Source organism: Phalangium opilio, unplaced genomic scaffold (genome assembly GCF_054372755.1).
Source record: "Phalangium opilio isolate 3A_F unplaced genomic scaffold, DU_Popi_V2 ptg000009l_1, whole genome shotgun sequence".
NCBI classification, from domain to species: Eukaryota; Metazoa; Arthropoda; class Arachnida; order Opiliones; family Phalangiidae; genus Phalangium; species Phalangium opilio.
In genome coordinates this window covers 3,758,303-3,776,646 of record NW_028324146.1, presented here as the reverse complement: position 1 = coordinate 3,776,646, position 18,344 = coordinate 3,758,303, and the positions used below count along the sequence as shown (strand labels likewise).

General features: G+C 37.8%; 2 protein-coding genes across 8 annotated transcripts in view; both read left to right on the top strand.

Annotated features, from left to right (window-relative positions):
- Positions 1-6,149, top strand: part of LOC149713396 (uncharacterized) — an 83,742-nt gene extending 77,593 nt beyond the window's left edge. For all 7 annotated transcript variants that reach the window (XM_089847605.1, XM_089847649.1, XM_089847642.1 and 4 more), the window contains 3 exons: positions 27-247; positions 701-993; positions 5,658-6,149. In XM_089847605.1, the coding sequence (XP_089703731.1) occupies positions 27-247; positions 701-993; positions 5,658-5,898 (755 nt within the window). In that variant the 3' untranslated portion in view covers positions 5,899-6,149. The remainder of the gene's footprint in view (positions 1-26; positions 248-700; positions 994-5,657) is intronic.
- Positions 6,150-8,456: 2,307 nt separating this feature from the next.
- Positions 8,457-17,461, top strand: LOC149713395 (clotting factor C-like). Its single transcript, XM_089847544.1, has 13 exons — positions 8,457-8,589; positions 8,707-8,927; positions 8,996-9,208; positions 10,451-10,675; positions 11,130-11,306; positions 11,583-11,843; positions 11,916-12,125; positions 12,545-12,730; positions 15,181-15,338; positions 15,815-15,923; positions 15,982-16,158; positions 16,580-16,786; positions 17,186-17,461. The coding sequence occupies exons 2-13, from the start codon at positions 8,852-8,854 to the stop codon at positions 17,368-17,370; spliced, it is 2,184 nt and encodes a 727-aa protein (XP_089703670.1). The 5' UTR covers positions 8,457-8,589; positions 8,707-8,851; the 3' UTR covers positions 17,371-17,461.
- The last annotated feature ends 883 nt before the right edge of the window (positions 17,462-18,344 follow it).

Here is an 18,344-nt window from a genome sequence, read left to right as displayed (position 1 = left end):
GTTCTTTACAAATGTAAATGGCATAGGGAAATGTCAGCGTACTATTGCGTCTCAATCTCAAAGCGTACTACTTATTACTTGCATATTTGCATCCACAATTCTAATTTTCTTGACAAACTGTAATTTCTTCTCTTGGCTTTCATCGGCTGAAAACCCGAGATACTTAGATAACCTCGACGACCTATCGTCCCGGCGCAAATTAAGAATATTTCTTTTCAGTCACTCGTTAACGCACAAGCTTTGGGAGGTTGGTAATCAATTACATTAAATCATTAACCTTGTTTTATTTGCGGATATCAAATATGCCCATGCCCTAATAACCTTTTAAAGGGATAGTTCCCACTAGAACTGTTTTCTTTTTTTCATCGAAAAGCGTATTAAGTAATGAATATATAAATTTGGGCAAAAGTTCAGGCAGTTAAGTCTGCGTAATGTTACTATGTTAGTTTTTTCCGCGAAGCCCTGAGGACTACCTCTATTGGACAAATCCGTCAGGTGGTACTAGTCGTCCAATAGGGGTAGTCTCCAAGCCTAATGCGTAAAGACCATTACTGAAACGTAATTGCATGGATCTTCTTTCTTATTGTAATATTATTCCAATTGATATATTCATTCTTTTTTACGATCTTTCGAATTAAAAGGAAAAATTTCCAGCCTGAGGTATCCCTTTAAAAAATATATTTCCTTCCAAAATTATTAGAAATCTGCAACAGCATCGGAGCGAGGCGTGTACGAACGCGTTGTTAAAACTAAAGGAATTATTGATGCAAATGGTGATACCATCGACCAAGTAATGAACGCGATTCTAGACGGAACAGGGGTCCTCATTGAAACGAACGTCATGAAACTCATCACTTTGATCTACGAATTGGTAGGAGAAGATATGAAGAAACACTTCATGCACATTTCGGAAGAGTCATTAATGGCGGAGTGGTGGGGTATTCCCTGCCGCAAAGATTTAGCTAAATCTGTTAAAGAAATATTCTACCTAAAGTAAGATAGAAATATTTGGTAGGATTTTACTTTACCTACCTAACCCAACCAACACTTGATTCTGATTAATTAGGCCACGGGGAGTTCGAAAAAATTAGTGAAAAAATTCTAAACCCGCCGCAAGTTGGTGAAAAATTTTTTTGAAAATTTGAAAATTGCATGTACTTACCGCCATTAAGACCGCTACGCGCCTAAACGCATTCTGCCCTCGATCTTGAAAAACTACCCGGGGGGGTAAATATAATAATAAGGACTCGCGACGGAATTCAAGGAGCACATACTGCGGAAATATAGCTATGAAATTTTAAACACCCACTGAAACATTTAGAATTCTCATACCAGGATAGAAAAATATTTGAAGCGAGCTCCAATTTTAAAAATAAACAACGATATTTTGCTAAATTGCGTAGATTATTTCGGAAGTAAATAAAGATAAACAATAATATTTTGGAAAAGGCATAATATTATTTGGGAAGTAAATGAAGATAAACCACAATATTTTGGAAAAGGCGTAACATTATTTGGGAAATAAATGAAGATAAACAATAATACTTTGGAAAAGGCGTAACATTATTTGGGAAGTAAATGAAGATAAACCACAATATTTTGGAAAAGGCGTAACATTATTTGGGAAGTAAATGAAGATAAACCACAATATTTTGGGAAAGGCGTAACATTATTTGGGAAGTAAATGAAGATAAACCACAATATTTTGGAAAAGGCGTAACATTATTTGGGAAGTAAATGAAGATAAACAATAGTATTTTGGAAAAGGCATAATATTATTTGGGAAGTAAATGAAGATAAACAATAATATTTTGGAAAAGGCGTAACATTATTTAGGAAGTAAATGAAGGTAAAGCACAATATTTTGGAAAAGGCATAATATTGTTTGTTAAGTAAATGAAGGTAAAGCACAATATTTTGGAAAAGGCATAATATTGTTTGTTAAGTAAATGAAGATAATTAGCAATATTTTTGAAAAGGCGGCCAATTATTGGGAAGCAAATGATGGTGAACAACAATATTTTAAAAAGGCTTCAATATGTTGGAAGGAAGTGTATATTAAAAATTATACACTATTAACTGCAAAACTGTTTATACCGATGGCTATGCAGTAAAGTGTGGCACTTAGCGTTACCCGAGAAACACCACTTGGAGGTGGCCACACGTCGTTTCTCATGAGGAGTTTTGATAAGGCAGGCCCCCTTGCCTACTGCCGCTACAATCCAACCGGGAGTTTTGATAAGACAGGCCCCTTGCCTACTGCCGCTATAATCCAACCGGGAGTTTTGATAAGGCAGGCCCCTTGCCTACTGCCGCTATAATCCAACCGGGAGTTTTGATAAGGCAGGCCCCTTGCCTACTGCCGCTATAATCCAACCGGGAGTTTTGATAAGGCAGGCCCCTTGCCTACTGCCGCTATAATCCAACCGGGGAGTTTTGATAAGGCAGGCCCCTTGCCTACTGCCAAAAACTAAGAAAACGTTGCCTTATTCGTCAGTGAATTCGGCAGTGTTTTCTTCGTTTTGGCCAGCAATTAAAAATGCTGGTTCTGTCTCGGGATCGAGAGTAGCCAGCTCTTCCTCCGAGACCCCGATTTCAATTAATTCAAGGCCTTTTTTGCCCGGTCCAGGGTAGCAAGACTTTACGTCTTCCAAGAACCGAGCAAAATTGGTTCCAGGAGGAAGCCAGTTTCCATCCTGGTCCTTGAAAAATAGGCATCGGTACCAATAAGAAGCCATATAGCTACTTAATGACCTGTCTGTTCTGTGGGACTTAATGGCATCCTTCACGTGTCTATTTCGGTTCTCGATGTTGTTGGTATGGGCGCGAGAATCTTCCGAGTTGACAAACTCGTACTTATGAAGCACGGTAAGGTGCTCCCGAAAGCCCATTAACGTACAATTCATGTACATAGGGGCTCCGTCAGACACGATGATGGACCCAGGGGCTATATATTTTGCCATTTGCCTCCACAGAACAGCACGGGACTTATTTTTCACTTTCAAAAATAGACCATCTTTTGTATCCCGGCAATAAATTCCAAAGATACAAATGGTTTCCCCGGCTAACTCCGCCCCTCGGTTGTATTTGCGAGTATGAAGGTAGGTTTCGTCCACCTCCACAAACAGTCCTGGTCCTCCAATCTGAACTTTGTCGGCCCTATTAGAAATGACAATCTCCGTTACCTCACGACACATGGAAAAATAATCCACAACTGTTCGTGAGGAACATTCACTATGGGTTGTAGCGTCAGTGACGCTCATTTTACAAACCCAAAGGAAAACGAGGAAAAGATTGTCGGTAACCGACAAATTTTGATTATAGAACCATGTGTTTTTGGAGGGGACGAAAGCCTTCACACACTCGGAAACCAAATGATCGGGAACCTTTTTCTTCAATGCCCTTAAAGCCTTTCGCTTGTTGGCTCGAGATTGCCCAGTGGAACATCGGATTACGTATCCAAACCGACTTTGGTTGTTAAACACCCCCACAAGAAATCCATCGATAATTCCATCGTCGGATTTATTTCCGCAAGTACAAGCGATCTTTCTTTCATTGAAAGAAGTAACGCTTGGAACCAAGTCCAATGAAATCACCAGAGTTTTAGCGTCCCTTTCAGATTTGGCCCTTAACTCTTCGTTCATACATGGAAAAAATCCACCCCAATTTTTTAACGAAATACTGTGGAAAAACTGTTCCGCAGTTTCAAAATTAGGGTTTTCAAAAGTTGGATTTTCCATTTTTGAAAATAGGCCAGCCACAAAACCAAATGCTTCCCACCAAAAATGTGTTTCTTCCCACCAGAAGTGTCTCTTCCCACCAAAAATATCTCTTCCCAACAAAAATATCTCTTCCCAACAAAATAATGCCACAAAATTGAGTTTTATTAAACCTCTCGCTTAGCTCGCTCAAACGCGTCTGATGAGTAATAAAGAATTGTCTTAAAAAGTCACCTGTTACTAAAAAACGGTTCGCGCATGCGCGAACGGTTGCCATGGCAAAGAAGAAGGTTGCCACGTTACCATGACAACCATTGTGCCGGCGGTGGGTTTGGATGTTTTAATTCTAGAACAAAAATTCATTTTCTCCACGTGAAGTGAAATCCTAAGCTATCCAAACCAAAAACCTAACCGAACCTGCTTCTGCCCACAATAAAAGGTAGATCTAGATCTTTTTTTTTTTTTTCAAACCATTTATCGAAAAGGATTAACGGTTTGTAAAAATAAAAATTATCGAGTTAAAGTTGATAATTATGGCTTTCAAAAGTAATCGCGTTGCAGCGATGCGAAGGTTGCTAAATGGAAAGGATGTATCTGATTTTAGCAGCGTTCCTGAACATATTGTGTGTGCATTTTTTGACGAATGCACATATGTAAAAAGAATGCAAGTTGTAGCATTCTGCATATTGAATGGAATATCGAAATACAATTTTTGGCGAATCATTCGTTGGAAAGATTGTTCAAGGCAGGACGAACGTAAGGTTGCAGATCTTTTCATTTACATGAAAAAACCGGAAAATCAGGGTAGATTTTATTCATATGATATTCATTCAGGACTTATAAAATATTTGGATGGGGCTACTAGATATTTTGGTTCTCGAATTGAGTCATCTTAATTAATTTATTATTTACCTATTTTTACGAGATTTGGTGGAATTTCAGTAAATATATACGGCAGTAGGCAAGGGGACCTGCCTAAACAAAACTCCCCATGAGAAACGACGTGTGGCCACCTCCATGTGGTGTTTCTCGGGTAACGCTAATTGCCACATTTTAAGCAAATTGTATATAATTTTCCAAATAAGTGACCGCCTTTCCAAAATATGTTGTTTATCATCCCAAATAATGTTACGCCTTTTCCAAAATATTGTGGTTTATCTTCATTTACTTCCCAAATAATGTTACGCCTTTCCCAAAATATTGTGGTTTATCTTCATTTACTTCCCAAATAATGTTACGCCTTTTCCAAAATATTGTGGTTTATCTTCATTTACTTCCCAAATAATGTTACGCCTTTTCCAAAATATTGTGGTTTATCTTCATTTACTTCCCAAATAAAGTTACGCCTTTTCCAAAATATTATTGTTTATCTTCATTTATTTCCCAAATAATGTTACGCCTTTTCCAAAATATTGTGGTTTATCTTCATTTACTTCCCAAATAATATTATGCCTTTTCCAAAATATTATTGTTTATCTTTATTTACTTCCGAAATAATCTACGCAATTTAGCAAAATATCGTTGTTTATTTTTAAAATTGGAGCTCGCTTCAAATATTTTTCTATCCTGGTATGAGAATTCTAAATGTTTCAGTGGGTGTTTAAAATTTCATAGCTATATTTCCGCAGTATGTGCTCCTTGAATTCCGTCGCGAGTCCTTATTATTATATTTACCCCCCCGGGTAGTTTTTCAAGATCGAGGGCAGAATGCGTTTAGGCGCGTAGCGGTCTTAATGGCGGTAAGTACATGCAATTTTCAAATTTTCAAAAATTTTTTTAACCAACTTGCGGCGGGTTAAGAATTTTTTCACTATTTTTTCCGAACTCCCCGTGGCCTAATTAGTCAGAATCAAGTGTTGGTTGGGTTAGGTAGGTAAAGTAAAATCCTACCAAATATTTTTTATCATATCTTTTAATTAAGAAGAATTAAATTTCTAGTGTTCTACGGTATGTTGAGTCGGGTACGTTCTATCGCGATTATACGATTGACATCAATATTGCAAATGTCTTGCTGCAATCTGGTCACGAGCTGAACATAGCCCCGAAGCAAGGCATGACTTTGGACAACATGTTTTTGCCACTGATTATACTGGCAACTGGAATTTTAGTATCACTAATGCTTATGTGTTGGCCAAAATGGCCCAAGGCACATCAAAGAAAATCTCGGTCATTCCTCTAGTTGACATCATCACTGATATATGGACATAGAATGAAAATTCCTCGTGTCAGATTATTTCTTTGTTTTGGGGTCCACCCTGAGGGCCTTTAATTTTGAAATGGAGCACTTTAGAAAAACAAATCACAAAAAGAACTACCCTTAATTTCTTACAGAAACACCGTACGAAAGATTGTATATCCCATTTAAATGTAATATAATCAATTTAAATATTGTAATCATTCAGTAAAAGTGGGTCAATAACAACTTTATCCAACATTTTGTTATTATTTTAAATTTTTTGCCAATCTTATTGCTCTTACTGAAAGTTCTTCAGGAACTTTCGTAGCAATGAGTATAAACTTTTAAACTCAGTATCCTTGAACCTTTACCAAACCTTGGCTCATCGCATCCGGCTAATTCCTGCGCTCAAATAACTTACCTTATTTTATATCATCCGGGTTCTTTTGCATACCTCTGCACTATTAGGGAGGTCGTGAATCTACCATTGGTATAACTAGGGATATGCTTAATTTCAATTAATGATACGGAAGGTTACCATGTAATCTTTGAATTTAATATACATAATATGCAACACATTGAATTTAAACTTAAACTTAAGCTACAATCTTACGCATGCATTAACCTAACCTAAAACAACTTAAAACAATAATCAGTAATCGTAAAAATTCATTCTGTACATTCCTTAAAATACAACCCTATAACTAACCCCTCCAAAATAAAAATAATATAAAACAAAACAGTAACTTAACACTTATGTACATTTGGTCCGTCTTTCGACAACCCTGGCATCTTTTGTTTTTCGCGTGGTGGTGTCACGAACACGCGTTATCTATCGGGCGCGATCATCGCGCGGTTAGCTTTACTAAATAAATGCTTAGGCCTACACATGAACATCTGAAACTAATACTTATCTCCATTATCATCTATCATCTTAACCATATGCGCTCACTTTCTTATAACTTTAATAACTTGACACGTAGTTGGGTCTCTCGGCCCGAGAATTCGGCTTAGAACTTTGGCGGGGATATGGGGATCCTCGTCATCTGAACTATCTTAATCACTAACCGTTGCTAGATCATCACAATAGCAGGTTTAATTCGGTGCGTTCAACGTATGGTTTTAGATTTGAAATCTCGTAGATGCCTTTTAGTGGCTTTCCTGCCATGGTCTCTAACCTATAAGTGAGGGGCGATAACTTCTCCGCTATACGATAGGGTCCATCGTATTTCTTATCTAATTTGGCGGAATAATCTTCAGCTGAATTTGATAAATAATGGGTTTTCCGAGAAACGGTATAGCTCATCTAAAACCAAACGCAAGACAATGGACCTCAAGGGAAATAGTCATCCAGGATTAAACAATTGGGTTTATCGAAGGTGACTTATTTCCTGTGACCACATACAGGGCCGTTGTAACGTGTTAAATGTTTAATTTCCACAAAATAGTTATGAGACTTCAAAATTGAATGGTTCACTTTAAAAATCAGTTCCATCAAGATTGTTTCATTACAGTAGTAAGTTTTTAACATTCTCCGTTTTCAATGCAGTTGATGCATTCAACTTTTAACAATAAGCAGCGACTGTGCGTAGAGGTGTTACAATTCTCTGTATTGCAGACGCGAGGGTTGCACATGAAATATAAAATAATGTAAAACTTCTCGTTTTCAACGCTTTCACCCCAGCTATGTCGAAGTGTTAATTTTCACCATGAATTAAATAAGATTAAGATAAGAAATAATTGATGTTATTTTAATAATGTTCTTCTGATAATAATCAAATGCTGATATATTTGAAACAAAATGTAGAAGATCAAGTAAAATTTTGATAAAGGGAAAACGAAAAACGTCCAACCCACATAGAGATCAATCTATATCTTTTGGCTTCTGGCACCACCATCGTCTGATTTTTGTCTATCCCATACAGTTACCAATACGCTATTTTTATCCTTTGCAGTGATTAGAAACCGAAACCGTTATATACTGAAGATTTGTGTATGGCAAACCCCCAATAAAGTAAATAATTAACGAAAAATATATAATATTTATTATGTTTGTTTTAATATTTAAGATAATCTTATTTCTCATCTCAAAGTTAATACAGAAAGAGTACTGAAGTGGTCTATTCGAGCGTTCACAATATCCACCTTTAGTCAGCAGACAGCCGACCCTTACAAGTCGGGCCTACAAGTCAGGTATTGTGAATACCGTACCCGACCTAACTTTTGTTAGATTATGGACAAGGTTGAGGCAGATCGACTAAAGTTAGATTGTTAAATAGCCAATAAAAACGCGAGAATATCCTTGTCATCAATGACGTAAATAAATTTTAAACTCGCTTTCGGTTGTGGTCTGCGAAAAGAGGCTTGAGGGTTAGTGAACGGTTGATTTGACTCGAGGCTGGCCTAAAAATAGAGTAGTCTGAAAAACTATTGAGCTGACTAAAGTTGGATAGTGTGACCTTTCCATATCTGTGTGTGCGTCCGTTGTTAATTTCATGGGGAGATAATATTCCACTAGACTCGGAGAAGTAATATTTTGGTTTCCAAACTTGTTTTTCTCTATTAGCGCCTGTCAATCCAAAACAAATTGTACATACGCGTTTAAAAAATAATAAGACTTGTCGCCGGTTTCCATATTATATTAAAATGAACCGCAAGAAGAAATTTCCAATACAAATTGACTTATATAAAAAGGTTTACAGTATACATTAACTTTCACTCTGGTGCATTTTACAACTGTAATTGATTAACGATATACTTATAATCACATTTTATCACTTGGCTTGAAATTTGATATATGAAATAATTAAGAATTATGTAGGAGATTTCTTAGAAACTTTAAAGCTTTATCATTGGAAAAGTTATTTTTCAAATTGAGCTACGCAGTAGATGTAAGTTGAATTTGTCTCAGTCTCAAAGCGTCAATTTTCAATCCATTTAAATAATTGAATTTTAAATGTACAATTTCAGTTCGGCCGTGTTTATTCTAATCGCGATTTCTTTGTTCAACTATGTAAAATTCTCTAAAACAGGTAAGTTCATTTTAAACGTATCATAAAATTAATTTCCCCGGAAATGTATGACTGTGGGTATATTTTAGATTGCGAAATCAAAACTTTGGGTCAAAATCAAAGCCCCATTAGAATTTTGGGGGGGATAAACGTGACCGCGGATGATGGGGTCACTCGAAAACGAATAGTTCTAGATTCCGAGTCAATTTTGTTCGAATGTCCACATGGATATGAACTAAATGGTCTTAAACAGTTAACTTGTTTTGGAAATAATTTCATTTCAAATTTTCCCGAATGTTACCGTAAGTGTCACTGTCACTTTAAAGTGCAAAGCTACAACTCTTTTTATTCATTCGAAAGCTCTTATAGAATAGTGAACATTTCAAATTGAATCCACGTTTATAAAATTTAAAAAAATGTACCGTTAGATAAGTTTTTAACTGGTGGACCCTACAAGTTAGGTCTCTGTTAAGAGGACGAAAGAGGGTTCTATTGGAAGAATCGGTAGTCTGGTACCATTCATCCAATAGAAACAATGACGACAAAAGGCTATTCTTTTCCAGAAGAGGCTAACCTTAGAAGCCCAGTAAGATAACGGCGGGGTAGCATAGCGGTTAGCACTTTCGCCTCGCAGCCAGATGATCTGATCCCGGGTTCGATATCTGACTGTGGTACCCGGTGAAAATCTGGGAACAAATCCTTCTGTGTATTCTCCCCGCTTGTAAAAGGGAGTTTTTCCTCCGCGGTCTAACCTGGTGTCTCGTTTCCATCAAAAGTTGTAGAGGTTAACGGTAATTGTTAGTATATAGGGCCCTGACGGTTAGCTATGACATACGGGATAGCCACCACCCTTTATACATTATAAACAAGTCACAGCCTTAGTGTGGCCGGTTCACGGGTAGTTGAGCGGTTTTCAAAAGAGCGTTTTGGAATAAAGCGGTTCCTAAAACAGCGGTTTGCAAAACCGCGTACAAGCAAAACCACGGTTGCTGTTTCCGCGTTTCTCAATACAGCGCTATTTCCCAAAACAGCGGTAGCTGTTTCCGCCCAAACTGTGATTGATAGGGAGGGAAATCTCTATTATATTAAGTATATAAGACAAAGAACAATATTATGCAAAAAGGAGTGATGTTATATCGGAAGTAAATATAAAATATAATTTTTTGGAAAAGGCATATTATTTTGGGAAGTTAATGAAGATAAACAACAATATTTTGGAAAAGGCGTACTTTCGTACGCTCAAGATATAAACGCTGTAATCAAAATGCGCTAAAACGAGAAATGGCTATAATGGCAAACGCGTTTATGAAAGAGCCGTTTTGGACAATGCCGTTTTGATAACACGCCCAATCGATAACATACCAGTGTGGCCATACCTTCGTAGACAAAACTTAGAATATTATTATTATCTTTGCACACATATCCATGGTTCCAATTTGAAACATTTGATATTTCATATGATCTTTCGAATAGAATAGAAATATTCCCTTAATATTCTTGGTATATATGCCTGCCTGCATCATCATTTATTATTGTATATGTAGAAACATACTGCGAGCCACCTCCGTTATTTGAAAATGGATATTACCTACAGTACCGTAGTTCGAACGATAGTTCTGGCAGAGAACAAGGGTTTTATTTGCAAGGAACTGTCTTAATGGTACAATGTCACGACGGCTTCAAATTGTCCCAAGAGAGCTCTGCCCAAATCTTTTGCAAACGGAACCAGTGGAACTTAATTTGGAAAGGATTGCCATCAACCTGCGAAAGTATTTAATTTTTCTGAATTCGAAGCTAAATAGCTGTTAACGAAACACGTAACGACCAATAATTTTAATAAGGGAACTACACTTGCAATCTCCTTTAGCAGTAGAAATGCTAAGGAAAATGGCTTCCCCTGATTTATGAGCTAAACTATGATATCTTATCTAACATGTTCTTGATATCATCCAACATCATGTAACGATAGTAGAACCTCTGCCCCTTCAGCTTAGAGCTCGGAGTTTTCTATCCATTATCCACAAATTGGTGGATAAACTATGATGTGGATACGATTTAACATGCACGTTCTGTGGATAATTTTCGAGTGTAGATAAGGATAAAAGAAGTGGATAAAGGATAACTAATGCCGAGCTCTAGTTCAACTCCTATACGTGATTTGAAAATTAACAGCAGCTAAATCACTAAGGATTATTTGTAACAGTATTATTTGATATTATTTAGAAGTATCATTTTGCGGCGATCCCGGTGTTTCTCGCAATGGAAAACGATTTGGCAAAGATTTTTACGAAGGAAGTAAAGTATTTTATAATTGCAAAGCAGATTTTGAACTAGAAGGTGAAAGATATATTATCTGTATGGAAGATGGGACTTGGAGTTCCGACAGACCAAAATGCAAACGTAACTATATTAAACTAGCAATCGGAGCCATGTACCTATTCCTATTATTTAAGATGCTTAAATCGTTTAAGTATCCGGGGCCAATAGAATATTTTTACACGCGTCATTTGACCAATCATTTCACCAACGTAACGTCCAATAGGAACGTGTCACTGTTCAGTCTCTATGCTTTTTAGACAATATTGACGTTATCGTTACGGTTCCAATTGCAAATAACCATTAATTTTCAATACAGAATCAGCAAAATAAGTCTTTATAATTTTAATTTACGACAAGCCAAACTTATATGCGATGATCCCATGCCAATTGCAAATGGTAAATTACTAAGCTGGACCAAGGAGGATGATTATTTCGTACCTGGAGATGAAATAGAACTACATTGTAACAAAGGATTTAAACAAATCAATGGGAGCGACAGGGCCCATTGTCACGTGCTAGATCCACAAATAGAAAGCTTTGAAGTCATGCAGGAAAATGATGCCTTATTCATGGACGAACCCGAATCGTTTTGGGACGAAAAATTGGGAGAATGCACTCGTTAGTATAGACTACAGAACAAAAAGTTAAGTGTAAAATACGATTGACAGAAATGTTTTTTTTTCACGACAGAGATGGTCTGCGGAAGACCAGAAGTGCCTGAAAATGGATACTTTGTAAACTGGTACAACCCTGATTTCGAAGACGCAACTAAAGCATCTAGTTTTCCGTACGACTTCAAAATTGAGTACCGATGTTTCTCCGGTTACAGGTTAATAGGCAGAAAATACAGCCGTTGTCTGGAAAACGGTTGGAGCCTTAAGAGAACACCATTCTGCAAAAGTTAGTTTAAAGCAAAGCGTGGGTCACTTGGTTCTCCTACAAGCTGACCTTGATTACGAACTCTAGTTTTGGCTTGGCGATGGCAGGGGCATTTACGGGCGGGATTTATAAGAGAACTTATAAATCCCGCCCACTAGCCTTCGCCAAGCCAAAATTGGAGTTCGCAAGGAAAGTCAATTTGTAGGGGAACCACGTGATCCGCGCTTTTCCTGCTTTTATGTATAGCTTAAGGATAGCTTCATTTTTTCGAAAGAGCATGTAGGATAACGAATATTTCAAATTAATACGATTGTTGTATTAATTGACATTAAAGAAGAAGGTGCACTTCTTTCCATTTTGAAATAGATTTAGTTTTATATGCTCTTCCTGTAATAGCATCATTGGAACTTTGCAAAATAAAGGGTCATTTTAATCCTCAGAGATTAGATGTCGTAAGCCAATAGCTCCTGAAAAAGGCGCCATAATATCTGACGTTACTTCCTCTTACGAAATTGGACATCGGGTGAAATTTGAATGCTCACACGGACATTCTCTCATTGGTTCTATGAACAGAATATGTCTGGCAAATGGGAAATGGAGTGGAGAACTACCCACGTGTGTCACTGGTTAGTTGAAAATAAACATTTTCTTAAGCGCATCATACCTCTAAGGTCGAATTGTTACTGTGCCTTCTTGCATTCTACTTGACGTCAGAGCTTGCAATAAATCGGGGGACGAAATGTTTCATTGCCCATGTAGCGAAGCTTGCGACTATACAGTGTGGAAGAGATCAGAGCAACACCTACCTTTGTGGAAAACCCCCAAAACCCCTGACGGACTACTTCACTGCAGTACATTTTCGAGCTCGTATACAGGGTGTGACATGTGTCATTGTATGCAAATGAGAACGTGCAACAAGTATCATAGTGAATATCGTTTAATGATACGCACTTTGAAACGTTAAAGACCTACGATTAAGCTTAGGAACTAAGGCATCACACTACAAATTAAAGGGCTGTTTGGTAAACCCATCAGCGTAAATGTTCGATGTGCCTACCGTCGTGGTGTAGGCACTCTTCAAGACGATTGTCCATGCCTTGGATTACGTTTTCTAGTATTTGAGGAGTGATTCGTTCAATTGCGCTTCGAATTCTGGTCTTCAAGTCGTCTACATTTAAAGGTTCTGTTGCAAACACCTTCCCCTTAACATATCCCCATAAGAAGAAATCAAGTGGGGTTAGGTCAGGGGATCTTGCTGGCCACGGAATTGGTCCACCTCTACCGATCCAACGGTTTGGAAAGAGCTCAGTTAGCCATTGGCGAACATTGACCGCCCAATGTGGTGGCGCACCATCCTACTGGAACCACAGGTCCCGCATCACTGCTAATGGTAATGCGTCTATCGCATCACTAAACTCGTGGCGCAGGAAGTGCAAATACCTGTCACCAGTAATGTTGTCCCGAAGAAGAAAGGTCCGATGATTCTGTTCCCCAAAATGCCACACCAAACATTTATCTTCCATCGAATTTGATGGTAATGTTGCCATAACCAGTATGGATTTCGTTGGATCCAGTAATGTAAGTTATGTCGGTTTACCGTACCATCCCTGTGAAATGTCGCCACATCAGAAAAAATAACCTTTCTTAAGAACAATGGATCGGCTTCAATTAGCTCGCGCATGGTAAGACAGAAGTCTTGACGTCTTAGGTAGTCATCGTCCGTTAAGGCTTGATGGAGGTGGATATGAAAGGGCCGGTAGTGATGCCGATGTAAAATGGCAAGAACGGTTGAATGGCTTAGACCAACCTCTTCTCCGACCGCTCTACTACTAGTATGAGGATTGGCTTCAAAACGTGCTAGAATGTCGACTTCCCTATCATGATTACCAATTATACGGTCTCTTCTACGTTGACGGTCTTGCACGACGAAACTCCCGAAATCTCGTAGGTTGTCTCTAATGTTCGTGAAGGTTCTTCGAACCGGCCTTCGTCGGTGTGGGAAGCGTTCGGCATAAAGCAATGACGCTTGTTGAACGTTACCGCGACATTCACCCAAAATAAACGTCATGTTGAATTTTTCTCGGTTGGAGTAGGCTGCCATTCGTCTACGACACAGGACTTACAACGTTTATACGAACTAAGCTGCTAGTAACGACGCGTACGTTTGATTGAATAATGTGTCGAATTCTCAGTGCCGCGGAAAATTCTGACCTTCGTAACCTCGTATGGATTCCTTATCTAAGTAGGCCAAAGCCACGAGTTTAGTGATGCGATAGACGCATTACCATTAGCAGTGATGGGGATCTGTGGTTCCAGCAGGATGGTGCGCCACCACATTGGGCGGTCAATGTTCGCAAAGGCTAACTGAGCACTTTCCAAACCGTTGGATCGGTAGAGGTGAACCAATTCCGTGGCCAGCAAGATCCTCTGACCTAACCCCACTTGATTTTTTCTTATGGGGATATGTTAAGGGGAAGGTGTATGCAACAGAACCTTTAAATGTAGACGACTTGAAGGCCAGAATTCGAAGCGCAATTGAACGAATCACTCCTCAAATGCTAGAAAACGTAATACAAGGCATAGACAATCGTCTTGAAGAGTGCCTACACCACGACGGTAGGCACATCGAACATTTACGCTGATGGGTTTACCAAACAGCCCTTTAATTTGTAGTGTGATGCCTTAGTTCCTAAGCTTAATCGTAGGTCTTTAAGGTTTCAAAGTGCGTATCATTAAACGATATTCACTATGATACTTGTTGCACGTTCTCATTTGCATACAATGACACATGTCACACCCTGTATACGAGCTCGAAAATGTACTGCAGTGAAGTAGTCCGTCAGGGGTTTTGGGGGTTTTCCACAAAGGTAGGTGTTGCTCTGATCTCTTCCACACTGTAGTAGTATATCTGGGCGGTGTTAATATTACTAGGTTGGGGTTAAACGGTTTTGAGAAGGGTTATAGACTGCAATCGGACAGATTAGTCCTTTACTGATACCATTCAGACATAGATACTTAGAGGTACGATGCGCTTATGACTTTACTATTGAGCTTCACCGCAGTTATTCTCCTATAGACAATCCAGATACGGTTCAGTGCGGTATTAGGGGTAATGGTATGACACGAAATGAAGGTGTTCCTAGGGTCTTCAACGGTGATATCGTTGAAGATAGTTGGCCATGGATGGTAGCTTTGCATTTAAGATATCCATTAAATAGGAAAAAAGCTTTCGAAGTATGAAATTCGTATGAAGTGTGAAAAGGCCAGACAACAATTTCTTAATAGATTTAGACTAGCAATATTACAATGAAAACTTACTAAAATATCCCGTGAGTTTTATATATATTTTCAAAAGGTGACGTGTTAAGCCTAACGCTAATTTTTGACAAAAAAGGCGTTTACTTTTATACAAGTGACCAATGACAGGACGAGCTGTCGGCTGACAGTTCACGAAATGTCGTGTTCCCTAGATGGTTATAGATTTACAATATGAACTTTTACGCTCGGTTTATTAGGTAATTAGCGTTACGTTTTGAAGCTTTGAAAAATATAAAATTAATGGGTATTTTTTGGTGACTTTTTATAATGATTAACTTAGTTTTTATCAATCTAACTCAATTAAAATTGATGTTCTGGTCAATTCATTCTCTCTAAGTTTCCGAGATACGAAGTTTGAACATTTACTGTAACTGTATCAACTTGTGTTATAGTTCAAATGCGGCGGTTCTCTTATTAACAGCAATTGGGTTTTGACGGCAGCGCATTGTCTTAAATCAAAATACCATGATCTTACAGAAGAAGATGTTCATGTTGAGTTAGGTAAGGTTACAAGGTCACGGGACTTGTCCCTCGTATTAACGTTAATATATCAATGTAGGTCACACCAATTCAAATGACACAAGCAATTCAATAAAGCTCAACGCTTCCGTTATCATTATACATGAAAATTTTGGACTTAAACCATTTGACAGTGATCTAGCTTTGATAAAGTTGAACGAATCAGTTACTTTTAGCTCGCATATCCGACCAATATGTCTACCACCTAAAGAACAAGGTAGGGATATCATGTAAATAACCAGAAACTAGTTTAAGTTCGTGTCCTTCAAACAAGACTGCCTATAAGTTATGATTTCGAGTGAGAGACAAATTATTTTAACTGATGTTATGTTCTTAAGGGGCTGTTTCATACAATCTACTAAGTTACGTGTATTTGACTATAGTTGTTCCTTAAATTTAACCCTTGGTTTAAATTTGCTTGGTAGTTTTTCTAATTGAATAAATATGTCTTGTTGTTCTTGACCAAATTTTCAATACGACATGGGACATTTAAAATAAACTAGCAACTGGTTATATTACATAAAGGTTGGTAATTATATACTTATTATAGCTCTCTTAGATAAGACTTCATACGGCCGTTAATATATAAAGATGGTTTTTTGCTTGGCATTTAAGTCTTTACACTGATACTTCTTTAGATTCGGTGCCAAGTTCCAACCTGTACAAACCAGGGCAAGATGGTATCGCGTTAGGATACGGGACATTCATACCAAAAAGTAGGAAAATGTATGACAACCTCAGAAGTGTTCATCTTAAAATAAGGTCCGATGAAGAGTGTTACGATAATCTGAAAAATACTTCGCTGATTATGACGGAAAATATGTTTTGTGCTGGAGGCGAACACGGTACATTTTAACGGAAATGAATGATTTTTTCTCAAAAGAGCGTATAAAATAATAGATTTTTCGGATTGGAACCACGTTTTCATCTATAATATTAACACCAAGTATTTTTACTGGATCATACGAGTTTGAACTTTCCGTGAAACTGACTTTTCAGTGCTACGAAATTCTACTAGACGACTAGTACCACCTGACGGATCCGTCTAAATCGTCTCTTTTCGTCATCTACGCAGAGGGACTAAACGCGTACGGTTCAGAATGAAAACTTACCTGAAATAAAGGTGAATACGTGGTTTCAATTTGAAAAAGTCATGATTTTATAAGCTCTTTCGAAGAATAAGAAAATTACAGCCAGAAATGAACTACTTAATGAGATTTTTGATTTTTGCGGGTCGATCCTAGGTCGTGATACTTGCATGGGAGATAGCGGTGGTCCCATGATGCAACGCGATGGTCAAGAGACGTGGGTTCAAGTTGGAATTGTTAGTTGGGCCAAATCGGAAAAATGCGGGATTGATGGCGAATTCGGTTTTTACACCAAATTATCTCGATTTATTTCTTGGATTAAAGATACGATGAAGAATTAACAACTTTGTTACATATTTTATTTCCGATAAATACGTATGGCGTGTTCACGCTTCGATTGTGATTTTCAGTAGCCGATATTAAATGTATACAAAACGACAGTTGGTGTTAGATTTTTTATTTGCCGCGATGCCAATAGACTATTCGATGTATGAGGATAAGGAATTAATCGGAGTGAACAAAGTCTATTCATATTTTTCTAAAGCAGACAAAAAATTCTCTAATTTGTGGTTTTTAAATTTTTTTGCCTGTAACATCCCTCATTTTGGAATCTTAGCGACTGCAAGTCGAAATGTCTTCAGTCCGCAAAATTAAATAAGTTTAGCCATAGCAGTAGGAGTAGAGACCTTGTCCATGAAAAGTGGCTTGAACTACCTCGTACAATATTTCTAGTGTAAGCCTAGAATTTTCACGACAATTTTGGGAAAGAATAGGTATAGGTTAAAGACATGTTTATTTTGCGTTTTTACTTTTTTCTATGATTTAAGAAAAGAAAAAATTATGTTAAACAAGAATAGGCACCTTATAGTGTCGTGGTGTTTGTGTCGCGCGAATTTTTAAATGGGATAACATCTCTCAATTTTATGTGGCACTCTTCGTAACTTTATAGTGTACCCGAGCTACTGTTAAGTCTTAGATCATAGTTGGGTGCTGTACAACCTTAGCACATTGGAAACCACGCGGAGTATTGCAAAATTATTTTTTGCCCTTGTGAAATCTTGTATCGCTCTTATAATAGCCGTAAAGGCACTTTTTTCTTGATGCACCTTCGGGAAAAACTGTATTTTGTACTCGTTAAACGTAGACATGTAGAAATCGCCATTTTGAAGTGGAATTTTAATTCTGGCAAATTACGAACGAGGTCGTCGCGGCAGTTGGCAAATGTTCGATTGTCTGATTTTCAATTTTCTTTCGAAACCTATGTCAAGAGACATTTTATCAGTCGCTTGCAGAGTTGTAGGGTAATCACAACCAA

What these genes read in the sequence shown, in the direction of transcription:
- LOC149713395 (XM_089847544.1), top strand. Translation starts at nt 8,852, where the DNA reads ATGTACAATTTCAGTTCGGCCGTGTTTATTCTAATCGCGATTTCTTTG. An exon ending in CGACAGACCAAAATGCAAAC is followed by an intron (nt 11,307 to 11,582) that starts GTAACTATATTA and finishes ATTTACGACAAG; the next exon opens with CCAAACTTATATGCGATGAT. An exon ending in AAAATTGGGAGAATGCACTC is followed by an intron (nt 11,844 to 11,915) that starts GTTAGTATAGAC and finishes TTTTCACGACAG; the next exon opens with AGATGGTCTGCGGAAGACCA.